At 38.4% G+C, this 20,719-nt stretch overlaps 3 protein-coding genes across 3 annotated transcripts; all 3 read right to left on the minus strand.

The window, feature by feature from the left end:
• Positions 1-472: 472 nt before the first annotated feature.
• LOC117371024 (mitochondrial intermembrane space import and assembly protein 40-like) lies at positions 473-2,450 on the minus strand. The gene is made up of 3 exons (XM_033966606.2): positions 2,282-2,450; positions 1,827-1,925; positions 473-1,762 (listed from the first exon to the last, which is right to left on the minus strand). Exons 1-3 carry the CDS (start codon positions 2,301-2,303, stop codon positions 1,431-1,433), a joined length of 453 nt encoding a protein of 150 aa, XP_033822497.1. The 5' UTR covers positions 2,304-2,450; the 3' UTR covers positions 473-1,430.
• Positions 2,451-2,818: 368 nt separating this feature from the next.
• LOC117370824 (protein transport protein Sec61 subunit alpha-like 1) lies at positions 2,819-7,504 on the minus strand. Its single transcript, XM_033966363.2, has 12 exons — positions 7,374-7,504; positions 6,832-6,899; positions 6,661-6,726; positions 6,513-6,591; positions 6,075-6,206; positions 5,219-5,328; positions 4,981-5,134; positions 4,741-4,901; positions 4,174-4,371; positions 3,892-4,083; positions 3,724-3,800; positions 2,819-3,640 (listed from the first exon to the last, which is right to left on the minus strand). Exons 1-12 carry the CDS (start codon positions 7,378-7,380, stop codon positions 3,454-3,456), a joined length of 1,431 nt encoding a protein of 476 aa, XP_033822254.1. The 5' UTR covers positions 7,381-7,504; the 3' UTR covers positions 2,819-3,453.
• Positions 7,505-13,839: 6,335 nt separating this feature from the next.
• LOC117371390 (inositol hexakisphosphate kinase 2-like) lies at positions 13,840-19,458 on the minus strand. Its single transcript, XM_033967065.2, has 5 exons — positions 18,821-19,458; positions 16,890-17,115; positions 16,189-16,373; positions 15,517-15,692; positions 13,840-15,195 (listed from the first exon to the last, which is right to left on the minus strand). Exons 1-5 carry the CDS (start codon positions 19,080-19,082, stop codon positions 14,635-14,637), a joined length of 1,410 nt encoding a protein of 469 aa, XP_033822956.1. The 5' UTR covers positions 19,083-19,458; the 3' UTR covers positions 13,840-14,634.
• Between the last annotated feature and the right edge of the window lie 1,261 nt (positions 19,459-20,719).

The following is a 20,719-nucleotide window of genomic DNA, read 5'->3' on the forward strand; positions in this document are numbered from 1 at the left end:
GTTGCACTTTAACATAGATTATTTAGTTTAACGTTTAGGCCTTTAAATTATTAACATTTTAGTGATATAGATGCGTTTTTGATGCCCCCTTTTTGTATATGTTCTTATGTGGTGTAATTCTTTGAAAATTTGGTAACAATTCAGTGTCTTTTAAACAGTTTTTTCTCCTCCGTAAGGAAAAGCAGTCCTCTGTTAGGAATGTGTTTTACTGATCCCAGCATATATGTTACGACTTTATCCTCTGAACTGTGCCAATGTTTCACAGGCTTTTAAGCTAATGTGCACTGAATGAGCTCCTCCCTGTCCCAGTGATAAGCCTGAGTTTCCCAAAGGCTCTCAGAGGACCCATATTTGCCAGCTTCATAAAAATACATATTAAGATTTAATGTAAACAGTGTGAAAAATAAATTACTGCCATGTATTGACACTTTACTGTAGCAATATTAAAATAAAAAAATCTGAAGCCACAATTAGATTAAACTTTTAATACCTTTCAAATTGGTTACTTTGGTTTGTTCATGTTGTTATTTAACATCTCTTTCACATTTGATGTTATTTAACATCAAAAAGTCTTTTAAGGCATGCCAACATGAGTGACAACAAAAGGAACAACAAAAGTTCCAACAGTTTAGCAGCAGATTGTCACGTTAAGACAAAACATAATTCAAAAAGATGTAACTTGTCAATAAATTGTGTTGGTCTCTCAAAACAATTATGTGTGTGTATTTTAAAGGGACCACCTCGGTTCTGCAGTTTTTAACAGGAAGTCAGTGGCCCCATTTCTGTTATAAAGCCCTTTTAGAACAATATTGTGATTTACAATGAACAAAAAAGTAAAGGGCAAAGTTAAATCTGTCAAACGGACAAAAAGTTTTAGGAGTGAAGACGTTTCGCTGCTCACCCAAGAGGCTTCTTCAGTTCAGAACTGAGGATGAGCAGCCAACCGTCTTCACTCCAACAACTTTTTATCCAGTTGACAGGTTTAACTTTGGTCTTTACCACAGATCAAACCTGGACCAATGAGGGATTACACAGACAATGAACAAAATGTAAAATCATGATGTAGTCCCACATATAATATGGTTTAATATGATTCAGTACCCAACAAAATATGTCTTCCTTAAAGCTTTGCAAAAATATCCACTTAGGCAGTTATAAAACAATGAATGTGGATTATTTCAATTTGAGGTAAATTTTCTGTTAAAAACAGCTCCCATTGCAAACACATGTACTGTGTATTCACTCAGTGCAATTAAATTACTTATTCTTGATTTGCAAGCGCTCACCAACATAAGCAAATACAGTAATTGTTACGTTCTCAACAAAGTCCTTTGATAGACACAGGAAATATTTTCATTGTCAAGTCTCAAGAAGTGTCAGTAAGCCGGCCCTCAACAAGGGTCGTCAGAGAGTACAAAGTTTCAGTGACCTCAGCTCGCCCTCTGACTGTCTGTGGGTGAAGAGCTGTGAGATAAAACGTCAGAATCAGAAACAGAAGATGGTGGGGAGGAATCCTGATCAGGGACAACTTCAGTTTGAGTTTTTGTTTCCTTCTCTTCCTCCTGAGGATAAAGATCAGGATACTTCTGCATACACTCCTGCATGTTACGAAAGTGGTCAATGCAGTCAGACCCTTTCACTTCTTCCTTACTGTAATGAAAGCATGAAAATGCTTCTTTGAACTGAGAGCCACAAGGCCCACTGGCCATCCCGCCCAGACAAGGGCAGTTCCAATTGATGTCCCCATTGGGCAGAATCAGACCTGGAGAAAAAGTGGCAATGAAACATTTACAGTAACAGCTGAAATGTAACAAACACAAATGTACCTTGTTCATCGTAAGGATCGTTGGGGTCATCAGCAACCAGCTCAGCATTACTTGGTGACTCATGGTCTTCCTTGGTCACAAAAATGATGCGGTCCTTGCCTTCCATGGAACACAATATTAATAGTAGTTCTTAATAATAGTGTAGTACAGGTTAAACACTAGAGGGCGCAGTTCCATTCAGCTCTCACCTTAGATAACCTGTTACATGGTTATTACATTATAGATACATGGGGGGAAACCTGTGGCCACTGGTATGATCAAAGCACAGAATAAATCAAATCAAAACAACAAAATCCATCTTAAACAGTATCTTGTCGTGATTCTAACCACTCCAGCACTGTGACTCCAGCACTATGACACTAAACCTGCCCCTGCAGCTGGCATGATGGCTGCTGTGATACATGACATTGACAAATATAATGTCACAGGAAAAAAAAAAAGTAATTCAGCCTTACCTTCTTGCCTACAGTACGACATGTCTGTAGCTGATAATATGTAGTCCACGTCCACCTCAGAAATTTGTTTGTTTTACACAAACTAATCAAGTTTCCCGGCGCCTGAAGCAGCTCTCTTTTGGACTCTGATCAGGAAGCATGTCGAGAGGCGCATAATAATGACGTCACCAGCTCTCCCTCCTGTCTGCTGTCTGTGGAAGTAGTAAATTCATATCATCCCCATTTCCATACATTTTGTAACCCTTGCTTCAGGTTCCAAAGCTATCCAGAAAGTTCTTAAAAACACAATAATTTCCTCTAGTGTTCAAATAATGAGATGCACAGCTTTACTTCCATAACAGAATGAAAGGTTTAACAGAGGAAGCAGTAATTCAAAGACAAAAGAACCATTGCCTCACATTGATGTGTTTTTAAAAAGCATTTTAGGCTTGACTTTGGTGATGAATGTGTTGGTCCTTATGAAAGAAGAATTTCTGTCACCTGGTGAAATAAAGTGCATCTATCTAAAGTTGAAATAATACAAGGCAATGCCAGAGGTGTATAGGAAAATCCTGTTTTAATAACAATAATATTTTGTTACATAAAGTAAAAACCAATATGACAGCCCATTCTGTCCCTACCAAACCCACCCTAACCCACATGTTCTCGGCAGTTTGTGCAGCAATTCATTTTTAAGATGACATTATCTTTTGGAGACCAGCTACACAAGGACAACCCCAGTGCCCCACATATGATCAAGGTGGATATAAACAGTCCATATTAAAATATCACAATAAAGAAATGAAAGTTGTCTGTTCCGGTGAATACATTTATTTCCACTAAAAAAATCCATAGTGTTGGAAATATGTACTTATGTCCGTAGCATTCCATAGACAGTTAGCTTTGAATAATGTCTGTGGCAACATTTCGTACTTGCTCTGGGCATTCTTCAGCAAATATAGGCAGCAAACTTTTTTTTTTACAGGTATAGGTAAAAAAAAAGAAAGTTTGATTAACAATACTTTTTTAAACCTTGGAGATAACTAAACCGATGATCTCACCACTGTCATGAGAAACTGAAATAAAATATTGTGAGAAAAAAACACATTGGCCCAGCTGACGAGTGTTGACAGTATGCACTATAATAATGCTAAATAGGACTTGAGGTGGGTTGAGCATTGTGTCTATTGTATTTAGAATAGCAAGGCACCCATGCTGCCAACTTCACTCTGCTCTTTTACAAAGATTTCAAAGTACTGATAAATAATCGTAACGGCCAAAAGAATTCCTGTTCCTGAACCAATGGCACCCAAAAAGTCAGCCATGACAGAGAGTCCTCCTATACAGAGGCCACCAAAAGCTGCTGCTGTTGGGATGTACCTGGAGAAGGTAACAATTGTTCAATTAATATAATAAACATTACAGTTTGATGTATTCAGTTGAAAATAGCTTTGAAAGATTACCTATTGAGCTCATGGACCATAGAAGTTTCTCTGTGACCCCTCATCACCATCTGCTGTTCCTTCAGCTGCTTTGCCACCTGAGCCATAAAAATATATTATAGATAACCACATCAATAATGATAATGACAACAACTGCAGTTTGTTAACTTTTATTAAAAATAAACTCACATCTTTGGCAGAGGATCCCGATACTTCAATCCATGTTTTGGAGAAAAATGCACAAGAGCCTAGCATAAAAACTATGTAGATAACTGCATGAACAGGGTCATCTAGGACAGAGCCAAAGGATTCAGGAGGAGAAAGGTAGTAGCAAAGACCACCCACTGGGTAAGCGCGAGCTGGTCCACCACTTGAGGTATCCTACAAAGATGTGTCAATGTTAAAATGGCAGCAAATGCATACATACACAATAAATGCAACCATGATTCTAGTCCAATAATTAGTACTTACAGACCAGGTTCCCAGGAGGTTGACCAAGAAGTTTCCACTGAAACGTGTCGACAACATCTGGGAAATTACGTACAAATTTGAGACCAGAGCAGACTGGAGAATGATGGGAATGTTGGACGTGTAGAAAAGTTTGATGGGGTAGGTGTTGTATTGGCCGCGATAACGTGCAGACTTGATGGGCAAGTCCACTCTGAAGCCCTGAAGAAACAAGAACAAGATAGTATTGATTTGGTTATAAATGCATTTTTAAGTAAAACTTGTACTGTATGCAGCATTCAACCCTACTGTTTTAACATGGCACAATAATTTATTTTTAAACGTGCTAATCATCAATGTATGATTGAGGTCCAAAATGAGTGCACCTGTAATAATAAAAATGTATATTTTGCATAAATCATGAGAAAAATTGTTTATATTTGATCAATATTTGATTTAAAAAGTCAGTTGGTGCAAATCAATGTCTTCTTCAACACCTTAATCATGTCTTAATAACATGCTTCAAGATTGTAAAAAAACAAAAACAAATCCATGTCCAGATTTTTTTCTGCAATGAGAATGCCCGCTTACTTGAAAGTATATGACCACTGCAAAAACAAAGACGGTGGCGATGAGATTCATGAGGTTGGGTAGGTTCTGCCTGTAGAAGGCTTCTCTCAGTGCACGCACTTTATCCGTGCGTGTAGCCAGCAAATGGAATAAGGCAATGATGGCTCCCTCAAATTCAGTACCTGGGATAAATGAAAAAGCTTTTATTTTTTACGTTTAACCCTTCATTTAAGTATGAATGTATTCATTTTCAGCTCCTACCTCTGCCGGTGTTGACAGTTGTGGGACTGAAAGCTTTCCAAACAATAGTTTCACAGATGTTAGTTGCAATGAAGAGAGAAATACCGGAGCCAAGACCATAACCTTTCTGCAACAGCTCATCCAGTAGCAGAACAATTAGACCAGCAACAAAAAGCTGGAGAAGAGGAAAATAGTTTACATCAGGTGAGATGCACCAAACATTTTCATTGAATTTACAAATCTATACTGCTTTACCAACCTGGATGATGATCAATAAGCAAATGCCAGCCCCCATCTCTGAAGGATCACCGTACATGCCAGTCATCACATACACGATTGCTTGTCCAATAGTAATGATCATACCAAACACTTAAAAAAAAAGTAGACACAATTACTACCCACTAATCACAACTCTGATAAATGCCACATGAAATTTGTATTTTGCATTTGTGGCATATATTAAAGAAGGGTATCTCCATAGATCTATGTACAGTGATTTCACTCTTTAATTCCTTTAATTTTATTACGGTGTAACTGCATACCAAACGTGAATACATGTATTTTTATTCCCAAAATTCTTAGGAACTTTAGTTTATGTTAGTAAATTCAAAACAGAATTTTTGTTTGCCCTTCTCTAACTTGACAATCCCATCCGCACAAGCTCTTAAGAGGCTCAGTCAATGTCACCCTTGGACTCCTGGTCAGCTCTCTCACTATGGCCATTCTTCTATGATGGATCAATTTGGTTTAATGGCTTTCAATGATGGGCTTTACCTCTCCTGAACCCCCTCCAAAGTTTCTCCAAATTAGGACCAATCTGTAATATTGACCACAGATGGATTCTGACAAAGGTGCATAACATCTGCATAACACGTCTTTGGTTGGTGCGAAGAAGGTGAAATTGGAGATTGTAGCACAGTACATAGTACAGTAAACATTGTATAAATATAGGAATACAAATAAATCTAGTCCAATCCTAAGTATCTGCCCACACCATAATAAAACTTGAGGTAATAAAGAGTCAAGGAGGCCACCATCCCCATCTACGTATCAAATCTAGAAGGAAAAAACAGTAAGGAAAAAACTGTTAAAAAAAACAAACAAAAAAAACGTACATTTCTGTGCTCCATTGAACAGAGCTCTGTCTTTTGGAGTGTCTCCAACTTCAATGATCTTGGCCCCGGCCAAAAGCTGCATGATGAGGCCTGATGTGACAATGGGTGAGATACCCAGCTCCATCAGAGTACCTGAACACATGATGTAATCTATAGTTATTTTCTCTTTCTCAAGTTGTCAAAACTTAACTACAAACTACGACTTCATAATAGTTCATATTTATAAAGCATTTCCATTAAATGATAGTATTCTGTTATTTTTTATGGTAAGGCACCAATATAGGAAGTCATTGGTATGTTGACCTTTGACATAACACTATCTTCAATTCCTACAGATAGGCTTAGCAGAAGACAACAATGTGCAAGTATATGCCCTTTTCAGAAAGTGTTAAACATATTGTGAAGACAAGGTTTTAACATATTATTTCAGTAAAGTACCTCTGTTAGATGCCAGTATTACTCTCATCCAGTAGAACGGATCTGCAGAGTCTGATGACATAATGCCAAAAAGCGGAATCTGAAATCATTTGGATACTACAGTTAAGAGCATTTCTACATGACCCCCAAGATAATTAGAAACACAAACCTGGCAGCACACTAAAAAAATGAATAGTGTGATGGCTGTCCATAGCACCTTTTCTCTAAACTGAATCTGAAAACCGTAAGAACAAAATATGTAAAATGCCACATGGATTAAAGATAAATCAAATAAAATGGTATTCAAATAAAATGTTACACAATGTATCATTAAGAATACCTTTCTTTCTGGTTTCTGGATTTCTGGTAATACAGCACAGAAAGGCTTGATTACCTCTAAAAATTTTACTGCAAAAAACAAACAAACAAAAAACATTATTACAACATGATCACTCCATGCAGCTACACATACATTAACAATGATAGGTATTCAATAAATACAATGATGTGTTTCTAAAAGTCTCAATGAAACATTTATGTAAAAGTAACCCTTAAGAACAGTTAAATGTTATTTCATTCAACAGCAGCAGGCGAGTGTTAGCATCAAGGTAATTCTAACAAGAAAAAAGATCTGACTCAGAGCCAAAAACTGCAAAGTAAACGGTACATTTACAATTACAATATAAAGAAAAAATGTGCAGTTAAACAGCTAAAGCGCAAAAGATTGAGTTTTTAAGTTCAACACACCGGTAGCAGCACATTAGCACAATCCTGCACAGGGTTAGCCAATTAGCCAACCATACTATTTTTCTTATTTTACGTAAACGTCAAGTGTTTTAACCTTTGAGGGAATATACATAAACTTTAAAAAGAGGTACGTACTTCCCATGTTGTCCTAAAGCTGATTCCTGTCCTGTGAGAGTAGTTTTAATGATGAGTAAAGTCAGTGTGGCTCCATTCAGCAGCCGCTGCGGAGAAGAAGAAAGACCGAGCGTAAAGAGACACGTCACCAGACCAAGAGCGAACATACGTCATTACGTCACTACGTCACTACGTCATCACGTCGTTACTGCAGGAGCCGTCCACAAAACCATCCCGTAAACATCACTGAGGATTCACTGGGTAAATGTGCAAAAACTTTATACATTTACAAGAAACAGATGTGCTACTGAAATGTGATTTAGTTTAGAGTAATAATGATAAAAGTGCACTCCTTTACAGTAGATGGCGCTCTGGATCAGAGGGATTATCAGAGGTGATTCGAGGAAAAATCTAAATAAACTACATAAAGACTATTTAAAATAAACCTAAAACTAATCATTTAAATAGAATAATAAAATATATTTGAATAACATTAAGATACAATAATAACACTGTAAGTAGAGCAAATTTACAAAACGAATTTTGGAGTAAACTAAGGGGCCATGACTGTGGTCACATTAAAGAGTAGTGCTACAGCATGTACCAGTGATTATTTGCATTGTGAGTACAGGCACTGAAGTAGAGTAGAGAGGACAGTAGAGTCCAGAGGACAGCCCAGGACCCTCCTGTCCCTCCTGTCCTCCCTGTCCCCCAGCTGCTGCACAAAGTCCAGTTCTTTCTCTTACAAAGAAAGAACCAACACTTGCACTGAAGTATGTTTCCACATGTCAGATTTAGGGATTTTCCATTTAAAGGTGCACTACGTAAAGTTCTGCTACCTGCCCCACTCTATGGAGATATTTTTGCCTTACTGGGCATTAAACTTATCGATAATCATGGAGACAAACAGGCGACCCCACAAGGTTACAAGTGATCTGTGGAGACGCAACCCGCTCACAATAAGAATAAACCTAATGCCCTCAAAGTTTCTGGCCAACCAGCATAATGTGGACAAATGAGTCCTGAGACAGATCTAATTTATTTAAATTTATTCATTTATTATTACAAAGAAGATTGAAAATGCCAGAAGTCCAGTTAAAATGAGGGAGACCAAATAAAAATATATGAGAAAACAACTTCCACACCTTTGAGATAAGATATAGTATATGTTTAACTTCTCTCATAAATCATAACCAGAAAAAGCCAACATAAAATGCTGCTAACTGTTTGTTGCACCATTAGGAGGCAGTGTTGTTTAACTATCTTACTTGTGGATGGTAGATATTGATTCATGTCTGAGATACTGATCCTGGTTACAGTGTTTTATTCAAAGAGTTATTATTATTCTGTACAAAAATGTCCCTAGTACTCAAATAGTCAGCACACAAACTGTAACAGCTGACACACACAGGGAAAAAGTCAATCCTCATCTGTACATTCAATTATTGTTGCAAACTGTTTAATATTAATGTCAGTTTTTTTCAAGCAGTACTGAACCTGATCTAGGATTGTTGGCACACCTTTGAATCATGTAAACAGGCTATTGAAGCAAAATGGAAACTTGGAAATACATCATTATTTACATTTAATTTGCATAAACAATGACAAAGGTGCACTATGGTCTCACTCAGATCAGGATTCATTTGAGCGATAAGAAAAGACTGATCAAATTCAACTCCAGAAACATAATATTGTGTCATAGTTATGAAAACAATTGATCAGATTATTTGCGTCAGTGAACATTAAGTAGGTTATTCTCTCTTTCATGGCACAAAGACAGTATTTGTGGGAAGAACAGATTAAGTTTTGATAGTAAGATGTAGTACAGTTACTCAAACGACTGTAATTTGGCTCGTTAACCCACATATACAAACTTTATAAAACCTCTTTGTGTGCGATAATAACCAGAACACATCTCCACCCGATGACCAGCCCAGTGTTAAAGTGCAGTGAGGTCCATCTGGGACTTTGCAGCTTCATAGTAGCACACATTCAAAATCACACATGTAAATACTACTACCATAGACTAACAAATGTATTTATTCTGAATTGCAGCAGTCAGACCAGGAGCCGACCCCCTGAGGCGTAAAACTCTACACTTTATAGTTAATTATAATGGTATGGAGCTATTTATAAATCCATTTAGCATCACTCAAGATTACAGCAGGCATGAGTCACTCAGCACCTCAGGCAAATGCTGTCAGGCAAACATTCAAAAAGATATTAAAATGTTCAGTCACATGTGAGAAAAACGGGTGCATTTGGTCCCGAATATCCAAAAGATGAAAAATTAGTACATAAATTCTGAAGCATTATTGGCAACGTGATTTATTCGATCAAATCTCTACGCTGTAATGCCATTAAATTGAGTCTTGACCTGGTGAGTAATTGTAACCAGACACGCAGAGAGCTGATAAAAGGTCACTGCGTTTAATTTCCTGACTAAACTGTGTGCTTTAAGAATGTGCCTGGTGATAATGTGTGCCCCTGCTGGTTTATTAAAGTAATTAAAGGGTCAGTGTGAATGAGTGTGGCAGGGTTGTTCATCTGAAGCCCCAGGTCCTTTCAGTATCTCTGCTACTGTTATTTAACTCATATATGTACTGTATCTCTCTGGACTGTACAGTGAACAATAAAACATACAATAAAAGACCTTGACATTTATGTTGCGCGTATGGAGTACTGTTTTACGTGGGTACGCATGAGACATCAGTGATATAAAAAAGAAAGCTCCCATATACTGTCTTATTCTTTTTCATGTCATTTATTACTTGCAATGTTTTGGTCAACCTTCATCGGGTTTATACAAGAGAAACACATTCAACTCAGGAGCTAGTTTTATCAAACAGCCTCAGTACACATTAAATTAAAGACACAGCATGACTAATAATAAAAAATGTAACTTTGCTCACTTTAAGACAGTACTATGAAGAATAAGAGATAATATATCTCCATGTTGTGGCCTTGGCAGTTTCCCAAACCACAGAGGAACAAACAGGGCCATATTTATTCTCATCTTCCTTCAATCGTGGCTTTCTTCATTTTCATGATTTCATAGATTTCATAGATTTCATTCACAGTGAGAATGTAAAGATACAAAACCTTGCATGAAGTGAATTACGTGGATTTTACATCTTAAACTAGTTTGGAAATTTAGGTCAATCACTGCAATTTGCTAAAGATAAAAGCAGTGTTACGGGTTCAACAACAATAATGTAAACATAAAAAAGTGTGTCAACTACTTCTTCATCCTTTTGTTCTTGACATAGTGGCACTGACCTGACCCATATCCACACAGAATTCAACCAGGACACATTTATTATTATGAAAATATGAAGCTTTCACAAGGACAGTTACGTATATTTGATCGGGAATGAAGTTTTTGGAAATTTAAGAGGCAAAGGAGGTGGATTTATCAACTGACACTGAAGCGTAATGTCATATGAAGAAAATGAAAGTAGATAAACTGACTGCAGCATCTTCTTAAAGCCACAAAAGCCACTGAAACACATGACGACGGCTACATGCTTAAAATAATGTGTTGTCGGAACGAATAAGTAAATAATATCAATAAAACTCGGACAGGAGCCATTTCAAAAGCTGTATACAGTATTATGATTTCAAAAAAGCATTTAACAAGTGACACTTTACACCTTTCACTATGTGCACTTTAAATTGCACTTACACTTTAATATCACACAGCACTTTGAACATTATTTGCACTTTAAAAAATAAGACAAATGCACACAAAGGATCTTAAAATGTTCATTTAACTTGTCTGTTCTTTTACCCAGTTTTAGATCTGGAGGCACAGCGTTATTTTAACTGAAGCCGCATGTCCTGGAGGGAAAGAAACACATTTAATGTTAACTGCAACTGATATTATAGTGCAGTGCTCATTTAAGAATGTTTTGAGTGGTTGTGTGTTGTGTTATTTGTCTTTTAAGAATGTTTAAGTTGCCTTTTTCGGCGCTGGACCAAGGTGGGGCATGTGTAGGGGAGACATGTCGACCTTTTTACAGAGTTTATGGGTTTTAAGTATATTTAGTGTTTGTTTTTAGGGTTTATTTGTGTGTAATATATGTATAAAGTTAATTTGATGTATGGGTTTAAATGGTTTTATAGTGGTTTAAGAGTTTTAAAGAGCAAATGTTATTTTTAAACACCCCTTTTGAATAACAATTGTTTTATCCAATTATTTTTTGACAGTATAAAAGGCGTCTGATACAAATCCCCATTGCATAATACACTTGCACTTTGGTAAATGATTGAAAAAAAAAAATAAATAAAAACTGTGGACCACACCTGTGCTGCTGCCTTATGTCTCACATCCTTCAGACTTACATTACAGTGATCAAAACATGGATGGAGTGTCTCAAGTGGCCTATATATACATGACATTTTTGTGGCTGCTGTTGCCATAGTGATTTGAACTGTGCGTTGTTTCTACATGAGGTAACGGAGAAAGTGAAGGAACAGAAGAACATGATCTAAACACATGATACTTTATTTTAAGCAGGATGTCACTTAATGCTGCAAGAATGTATGATTTGTGACTTATTACTGTTTACAGATTCTCTTCATATACTGTAATGTGCACGCAATGTACAGATAATCCATTGTTTTCAGTTAATTATACGAAATGCCAGACAGATATTCAGATCTACTGATGTGCCTATATATACGCACCGAGATGGATGCGATAATGAGAAGTATAAGCTGTACTGGGAGCCGGTGGGAGGGAGGTGGGAGGTGGGGGGTGATGTTACGCAACAGCCTGAGGGTCAGTGGTCTGCTTTTAACCATCACAATGATCCCATTCTGTCACCGAAGCAACCTGTATTTACATAAACACTTTAAATGTATGTCTTTACAGGATTTTAAGATTCCTCTCATAAGTTTATTTAGGTGTTTTTGCCTTTTTGTCACTGAATTGTGAAGCAAAGACGACAAAAGCATTGATAAATCTTAGGATATGACACACATGTTGCTAGTTTGTGTGATTATTTTAATATCTGGTCAGTTTAAACCAGTGAAAATGTGTATTGTTATCATCAGAAACATTAAAGCAGCAAGTCAGGTGATGAATGCAGGTCTGTGTAAAGTTCTACAGGAAATAAACGAGAATGCAACAGTTGGATAGATGGATATAAGTCACTATTTTCACCGTACAGGAAACCACTTCTGTTGCATTCTGCTTTGTATAGATGGCACACTGTCTAGATCCTGAGTTGGAGGTGGTGTGCATGAAACTAGGTCTTCACATACCCACAAACTGATGCATCTGTCAAGCGTCTATCCTCATGTTTGAATTGCTCAGGTAAGAATATTATAGATGCAATATCACTCCTTTCCATAATGCACTTTATTACCAAATCAAGAGACAAACAGAACGTCACATCCAGCCTCTTTGCACAACTGCCAAGAACATACAGTATATTCCCTCTACCATACTCATAAACTGTATACTATAACTATACTGGCGACCCCTCCTGCTGCTTTGGCGTCTACGTGCTCAGAGCTGGATTATGCTGACGTCAAGACATGGTTCACTGCGCTCAGTGGGTGATGTGCTTATTGGGGCAGAGTAGCGTACAGTACATAGGGAGGAGCTAATATGTTGTCCCCATATCAGCAGTTCATATCAGTAAATATTGGGTGCATTATTTGTTAGTATAACCTGATTAAAGTGGTTTGGATTGAACTTTTAAGCAGCCTGACCAATTATGTGTATTTGTATATGATGAATCTACAATGAATGGATTTTTTAGGTGGTTAAATAGGACTAACAAGCCTTGAAGTTGTCAGAAATAAGCTTTGACTTTAACTTTAATAGCATCATCTGCATTACTGTATGTCCAAGCAAACCAGCTCCTACACGTTTGTTCCTTTTGGGCTCTTCTATGCGGTTTATCCTTCTAAATGTTTGTTCGCAGAGTTAGGAAGTCCTTGAAACTTAATCTGTCTTTCTGGCCACAGTTTGATTCTCCCGTGGCAGTCTGTCCTCATTAAAGCTCCTCTGTGTGCTCGGGGATGGCTGACTGGGGGACACTTGATGAGATGATGTTATGTTCAGCTGTACTGGAGAATGTAAACAGCAGTGGTTGGACTTGGCGAGTGACCGCAGGAGGTGCTCTGAGCGGGTCTCCGTGCTGAGTCTGGCTTCCCCTTATATCCTGCTATTCCCATTTCATCACAGTATAAGCTCTTGACTGGCACTGCACAGTCAAACCATCTGCGCTGAAGCCATCTGTAGCTTTCAAAACATCAGAATGCTACGGATCTATGGGATATAAGTGATAAAATAACTCTGTACTTATATATCGCACTGCACTCATTTGGGAGGAGATACAATACTTTAATAAGAGTCATTATCAACATATTTATCTTAATTATCTTCTGCCACATCCATATTTACTTTACACCTTTCATCACTTAAAATTAGAAAAAAAACAGTCCCAAATTGAACAACCAAATCTTTATTTATCTACTGACAAACTGTGGACAGCACAGATAAGATAGAGGTATCCAAACATGTCAAATAACAATATTTATTAATATCATTATTGTAACATTAATAACATGGAATGTAGTACGCTCCATTTGCTTCTTTTCACTTTAGTTTATTATGAAACATGTCAAATAAATAATGTATAAATTCTATGTCGTTATATTCTCTAGACGGACAGGCGAATGAGCTCTACTCAAACTTGCATCTTGTCACGCAAAATCGTAAATACATTTCTCGCTCCCTTAGAAAGCCTCGTTTAACACACACTCGTCCTGAATGTGCTATGTGCAAAATATGTAGGCTGCGTCCACACTAATACATTTAAAGCTGCATTGATTTTTTTCACAAATACAACTCTCAACTTGCCATGTTTTTAGATGCTGCAGTATTTTCTATTAAGGCCAACACTTGGTGCATTTCAAACCACTGCAATGGCACATTCTTCATAAACGCTCCACAGTTCAGTTACATCTTGTTTTGTGAATTTCCCTTCACTATGCAGGGCAGTAAAATGTATTAGTGTGCACATAGCCAAACCCTTTGATTAGATTCAGACACACAAAAAAGTATTTCTGCTGCATCCAGACCTTATGGGTAACAGACATCAAACATTATGATGACGATGTAACTGCTGCCTTATTGGCGTCATATATCCCAAAGACACACAAATGAAAGAGATATACTAAGAATGGCTGCAAGGCGTTCCACCCCCAACCAGTCAGCTGCTTTTTAAAGTCTGGTCATCCCTTTTGTGCCTCTGAAAGTCATGTCTCAGTCTTGGTTTGTGCTGTGGTCCTCCAGCTCTGATATGATTGTTATTAGATTCTGGAGGCCGAAAATATAGCCGCTGTCTTGTCCTTCGTGAACGACACTGTCTTCGCCATAATGTTTACAAGTTGTGTGCGCAAAGTCGATCATCCTGACGTCCACATCCACATTGTGGCTAGTGCTGGAGGTTTCAGTGGATGCAAAACTCAGCGCTCCTGCCTCTGCTTCTTCATACTCCTCCACCTCGTTTTGAACATGCACCTCTTCGTCATTGTCCTCCTCTTTCTCGGACAGCCCATCCTCAGCGCGTCTGTGCATCTGCATCCCGTGGGCCCCGTCGTAGATGATGAGCAGAGAGCTGGAGAAAAAACGGTACGATTCACAGTCCTCAATCGTGGTCTTCATGTCGCAGAGTCTCCGCAGGACAGGGGACAGCAGCTCATGCCGCAGACGCCGACCGCTGTAGAAGAACTGGAACAGAGCCTCTTTGAAGCTGCTCAGAGTAAGTTTACGCCCGTGGTATTTGTTCATGAACATCAGCTGGCCCGTGTCAGGCTGGTACACCTGCAAACATAGAGACATAGAGTTTACCACAGAGAAGAATTAAGGCTCTTTGAATGTGGCGTTTGTGACCGAACTTGTGTCCTGTGTCATGTTAGAGTGAGTTTAACTTTGTGAAGTATAAACGTCATCAAGCAGAAAGTACACTCTTCACTTTGGGTTGCCATATCATATGACTAAAACCACTTTTCAGTTAACCTAAATAAACCCTGTGTATGATATCATGTTCCCTTCGCATCTGTGTGTTTAGTTGTCATTTTTAAACCAGCAGAAGTGCATGTTTCACCTGTTATCGCCTCGTAGAGTATATCAATAATCGCTCACCTGCATACCACACAGCCGGACCCCGATGGAGGCTGACGTACTTTGCTGACACTTGCGGATCTGCATAGCTTTCTTCTCCTCTGAGGCATCGTCCCCGTGCTGCCTGGTGCCCATCTTCAAGTCCAGCACACATGGAACTGTGTGTCTCCATGTTAGATTTTCTAACAGAATGAACTCTGAGACACAGAGTCAAGGACGAATGACAAAACCACACGGCATTCACGCTGATGTTTGTTAGTTATTTTGACCATTTTCTTTTCCACAACAGGAAGAGTGGAGTGATGATAAATTGGATGTACACCTTTTAATTATTTGGGAGTGAGACTGGCTTGTGAATTCTATCTATTTCCATCATAAACAGTACTAATTTCATATCTTTTAATAGTCTCAATATTAATCTGAAACTGTCTTTAATTAATTCCAGTCAGCTATCAAGACACACACTATCAAATGACTGAATAAACCAAGTGCAGCACAGGGATAACAAGGAAAATGATCCTCTCCAAGTTAATTGCTGGTGCAGCTTTAAACGTAGACGGCATCAGCTATAAATAACTAATATAAATTTTGTGCCAGGATGTAGAAGACCCGATACTTTGATCACTGTTTGGTTGTCTTGGCTAAATAATTCATGTATAAAGTGAAAGCTGTGCCCTTGAGGAGAAAGGATACTGTACTGGTTGCGGTGCTTGGCGTTCTCCTTCATCCTCTGCAGATGCTGCTGGTGGCATTTGAGACTCCAGGGGTTGTGCTTTAGCTGCGGGGTCGCATTAGTATGAGTACACTCCAAACGATAGTGCAGCACCTCGGCCTGCTGCAGCCAGTCCAGCTCCACCTCCTCCTGTAGTTTATGGACACTGAGGAACACAAAACAATATTTACTATGAATCCTTCACCATTGGCTGCATGATGAATGTGTTAATCGAGCGAATTTCCAATTTAACTGATCAAAATTGAATTATCTTTTCGTGTCTGTTGAGATAGGCTGATGATTTATTTCATTTTGCCTGTAAGTTACCTTTGTTACTTTGTTTAGATCCAGCACAGTTTCATCTTCATACAATGTGCTATATAAGTGCAGGATTCTGGACATTACAAAGGTTTGTGTGTGTGTTTGTGTCTTTGTGTGTTGTTTACAGGCTCAGTTACATAACGAAGGCTGACCAATCCTCTGACGGCCAAAGCTCAGGATCAGTCTCTTGAAGTATTTAGAGTTTGCTCAGTGTTATATATGTCGTCTGTGTGTGCGTCACCAGATGATAACTTGAGACTTGAGAGTTGATAGCCTCTCCATTTTTGGCTAACTCTTTCAAAGCATGTACTGTATTTTTTTTAACAAACTAAGGCATTTCGCAGACACAACAGATACTCACCTTTTTTCTTTATCTTTGCAAGAAGGCCGATGATCATCTTTGTAGTTTTCACTGTCCACAATCAGCGAGGAGGTCATCTTTTTGCTCAGTTTAACGATTTTAGTCTTGGGCTCATTATCGGTGGAGGGATCTTTGTTCTCCAGGTCGGTGGGGTCGCTGCGTAGGGGGTATGCAAAAAGACAGAGGTTCCCTTCGTGATCCTCCTCGAAGCTCACGGACACCACCCCTGAAGCACATACAAGTGTCACGTCACAAAAATGCAGCAGAGGAGCAGATTTAAAAAAAACACCAAGAGCCTGTGTGAGACAAAACCTGGACTATGGATCTGTGGAGATGTTATTACTTTGCCTGGAATGTTCCACAGTTTGAGATGAAATGTTTCTATCAAGCATTTACTCAGTGATATATGTTCTTTTCTTACAGTGAACAGGGTGTCATACTTTTCTTGGAACATTCCGGGAAAAGCAATAACATCTCCATGAGCAAATAGTTGACCCTCTACTAGAAAATGTACACATGACTCCTTCAAGTCAGTGCACGTGTTTGTAAAAATAATATAGTTTCCAACATTCAAAACTGAATCTAGACACAAAAGACACAGAGCTTTAAAAGTAAAGTTAAATATGTGTTTTATTACGAGTTTGGTTAATACAACATATCTAAAGTCTCTAAACAACACTACAGAATTATACAGGGCTCTAAATGCATCGCTTTAACAGAATAAAATGCAAAATAAAGTGTCATAATCTTGTCTGTGTCATAAACATGTGATAAAATCTGTTTTGGTGTTGGTAACATTAGCTGCAAATAGTGATGTGGGATATCAAATTTTAGTGCTACTGTTATTTTTAGAATAAACATCACATTTCACAAGTTATTATCTAATATATTTACATCTCTCTTGTATGTGACAGGATTTAGAGAATCAAATTTACAACGACAATAAAGTTTAGTCAATGTGACGGATAAAAACCATTGTACATTTCTATCAAATTTTGGGAATAAAACTTAAAAATGACTAAATTTTTTGTTTATTATTATTGTTATTGTTATTGTTATTATTATTATTTATTTATTTATTTTTTCCTTCTCACATTCTCACAATTTTTTTTCTTCTCACAATTATAGATTACCAAAAAATTCTTGTGCCAGAGGAGCTGATAAAAGGCATTTTTAAATATTAGTATATATATATATATGATGCTATAGCGTACATAAACACAGGATCAGATTAGATTTTAGACTTTTAAGATACTTTTTAATGAGCTACATCCATTGTCCCTTGAATGTGGTTTCCATTGGGGATAAAATTAAACGTAATCCTACTAATACAAACATTTCCCTGAATTAAAAAGCATTTCCACGAGTTTCCAGGTGGATATTTATTGAGAATGTATTTTTTAACAGTTTGTGGAGCTTGTTTTGGATGTTTTGGGGACGTCCAGAGATTAAAAAAAAAAAAAAAAGGACTATAGTTTAATGTAGCTTCAGGCTTCTGCTTTTGTCTCACGTTTCAATTGTGATGGAGACATAAAGGATACGGGCCAGGACTGTGCCTCAAAGATAAACTCTGGCAGATTCAGGGGGGATTCAGGATTATAAAGATGCCACCTCAGTTTTTGGTTTACAAATGTTTCAGATGTTTTAAGGGTGTGGTGTATCTGCAACTTCCACGATGAGCTTGAACCTTCTTTTGATTTGACATATGTCCTTAACACTAACATCCTGGTTGACTTAAATAAACTATACACTTTTGTAGAGTAAGCCCTCTTGTGGTAACATTTGCTACAACATTCTAGTTTAAATTCCAAAAGAGAACAGTGTGTGAGTGTGAAAGTTGGAGAAAAAAAAGCAAAGACACAGATAAGTCTCTCTACACAGTCACACAGTATCATCACGTAATAGAAGGACACTGAGTACTGAGAGCTTACCTCTGTACTGTGGGGTGAACCTCCTCATGGCAGCAGGCAGGCTTTTGTAAAACTGATGCTCGCGTGGGATGAGGGGCTTACAGATGGTCTGGTCCCCGAATCGCAGCACGCAGGAGTGACCCCCCACCTGGTGCACAAAGGGCTCAAGCATAACCCCTTTCTCCATGTAGCTCTGCGCCTGTAGCTGCTGCTGATGTTGCTGCTTTTTCTTCTTCTCTGCCTCTATGGCCTCCCGGGCCTGAGCCTCCCCGGCCGGACTCATCCTCCTCTGGTGTGGACCACTGTGTCGCGGGCATTAGTCTTCTAACGGGGGTGGTACAGTGTTTCGGGGGGTCCTATCTGTACACGACCTGCCCCAGTAATGCAGACTCACCATGCAGTTCTGTGCACCAAGATCTCCTGATGTCTCTTCTGCTTGATGTGATGGTAGTTTGCTTCATGTGCTGCTCAAAAACAAAACAGGAGTAAGGAAATAAGAGCACAGCCTCTGTTTGGTGTATCAGCTTCGTAGTCCTATGATTCTCTTGGTGGCAATAATCAAAACACATATTTGTGCAAAAGCATTGTTAGAATGCAGTCAAGTGCAAGGCAACCGCAAACAGGTCTGACTGGTGTCTGTGCCGCAGTCTGGGGCAAACTGACAGCACAGAGCTGATTCTCCACTGGTAAAGCTCTCTCTAAGCCACATACTTGGCCCGCCCCCTTACCAAGAGACTGGCCAATCAGCAGCTGTAAAACCAGGTTGTTGGGTGGTAACCCTCAGAGGCAAATGAGCAAGCAAACAAAGACAGGAGAGAGAGAGGAGAAAGGAAAGAGAAAACACTCAGCTCAGCTCGATCTGGCCCTTACCAAGGCAAAGACATCACAACATGATGAGATCAAACATAACAGGTTCTGTATAATATCTGAAAAAGAAACAAAACACATCAAATTTACACAAGGAAATAAATCAACAAACTACACTATGGAAAGGCAATTGTTCAATCTAGAAAGGAGAACATCAACAACACTTAGTTTTCCAGTTGTTTTCAGTCATAAAAGTAGGATGTACAAATAAAAACACGTGTTAGTTGCTGTAAACGCTGCGTGCTGTGACAAGGTGAGGAGCAATAATCACCAAGGAGTGATTCGGTTGCCACAGCGGAAACTATAATCCTCATCTTCCACTGTCCCAGGCGTTAGTGACACAGATCAAATCCCTGCCATTCCAAATATGAACAAACCTTCACCAAAACAACACTAAAAAGACTATAAAAGGCTGTAAATCCACTGTACTGTGATGACTGCATGACATTATCCACACAGCATCTATACTTCAGGTAACTTCAGTCAGTTAATCACCCCACACACACACACACACACACACACCCTAAGCATGCTTTGTTGGTTATGTGTGTGTTGTATAATGTGAGTTTTGTCCGTGTTTATCATATGTTTTTCCATGTGCATGCTCGCAGTTGGCAGCCAGCTCTGGGTAAATGCACTGAAGAGAGTTTGAAGCCTCGCTCTAATCTGTCTAATCCTGTCTCTTGGAACACTACAGGAAAAATAGGCCATGACAAACAAGTAAAAATAACTTTGCTTGCACTAAATCTATACCTACAGAAATACCCCATGCTGTCCACGCTTTGATACCGGATTTGTAACTTGATTGTTTTCATTTTATCATGACCGTTTTGGATACGATGGTCTATTTATAGTCACGTTTTGGGGCATCCTTAATGTCGCTCCAAAGAGGCTCAACTCTGCTATATTCTGACAGAAAACCAAAGCTAATTTTTATGTTTACAACCTCCACAATTAGTTTACGACAGTCAATGTGCAAATGAATAAAATGGCATGTCAAATGGTTAAGAAAAATGTTCGTTTGACCTATTTATTTTTAAGTTTTGACTTGCA

This window comes from Periophthalmus magnuspinnatus, chromosome 5 (assembly GCF_009829125.3).
Source record: "Periophthalmus magnuspinnatus isolate fPerMag1 chromosome 5, fPerMag1.2.pri, whole genome shotgun sequence".
NCBI lineage: Eukaryota > Metazoa > Chordata > Actinopteri > Gobiiformes > Gobiidae > Periophthalmus > Periophthalmus magnuspinnatus.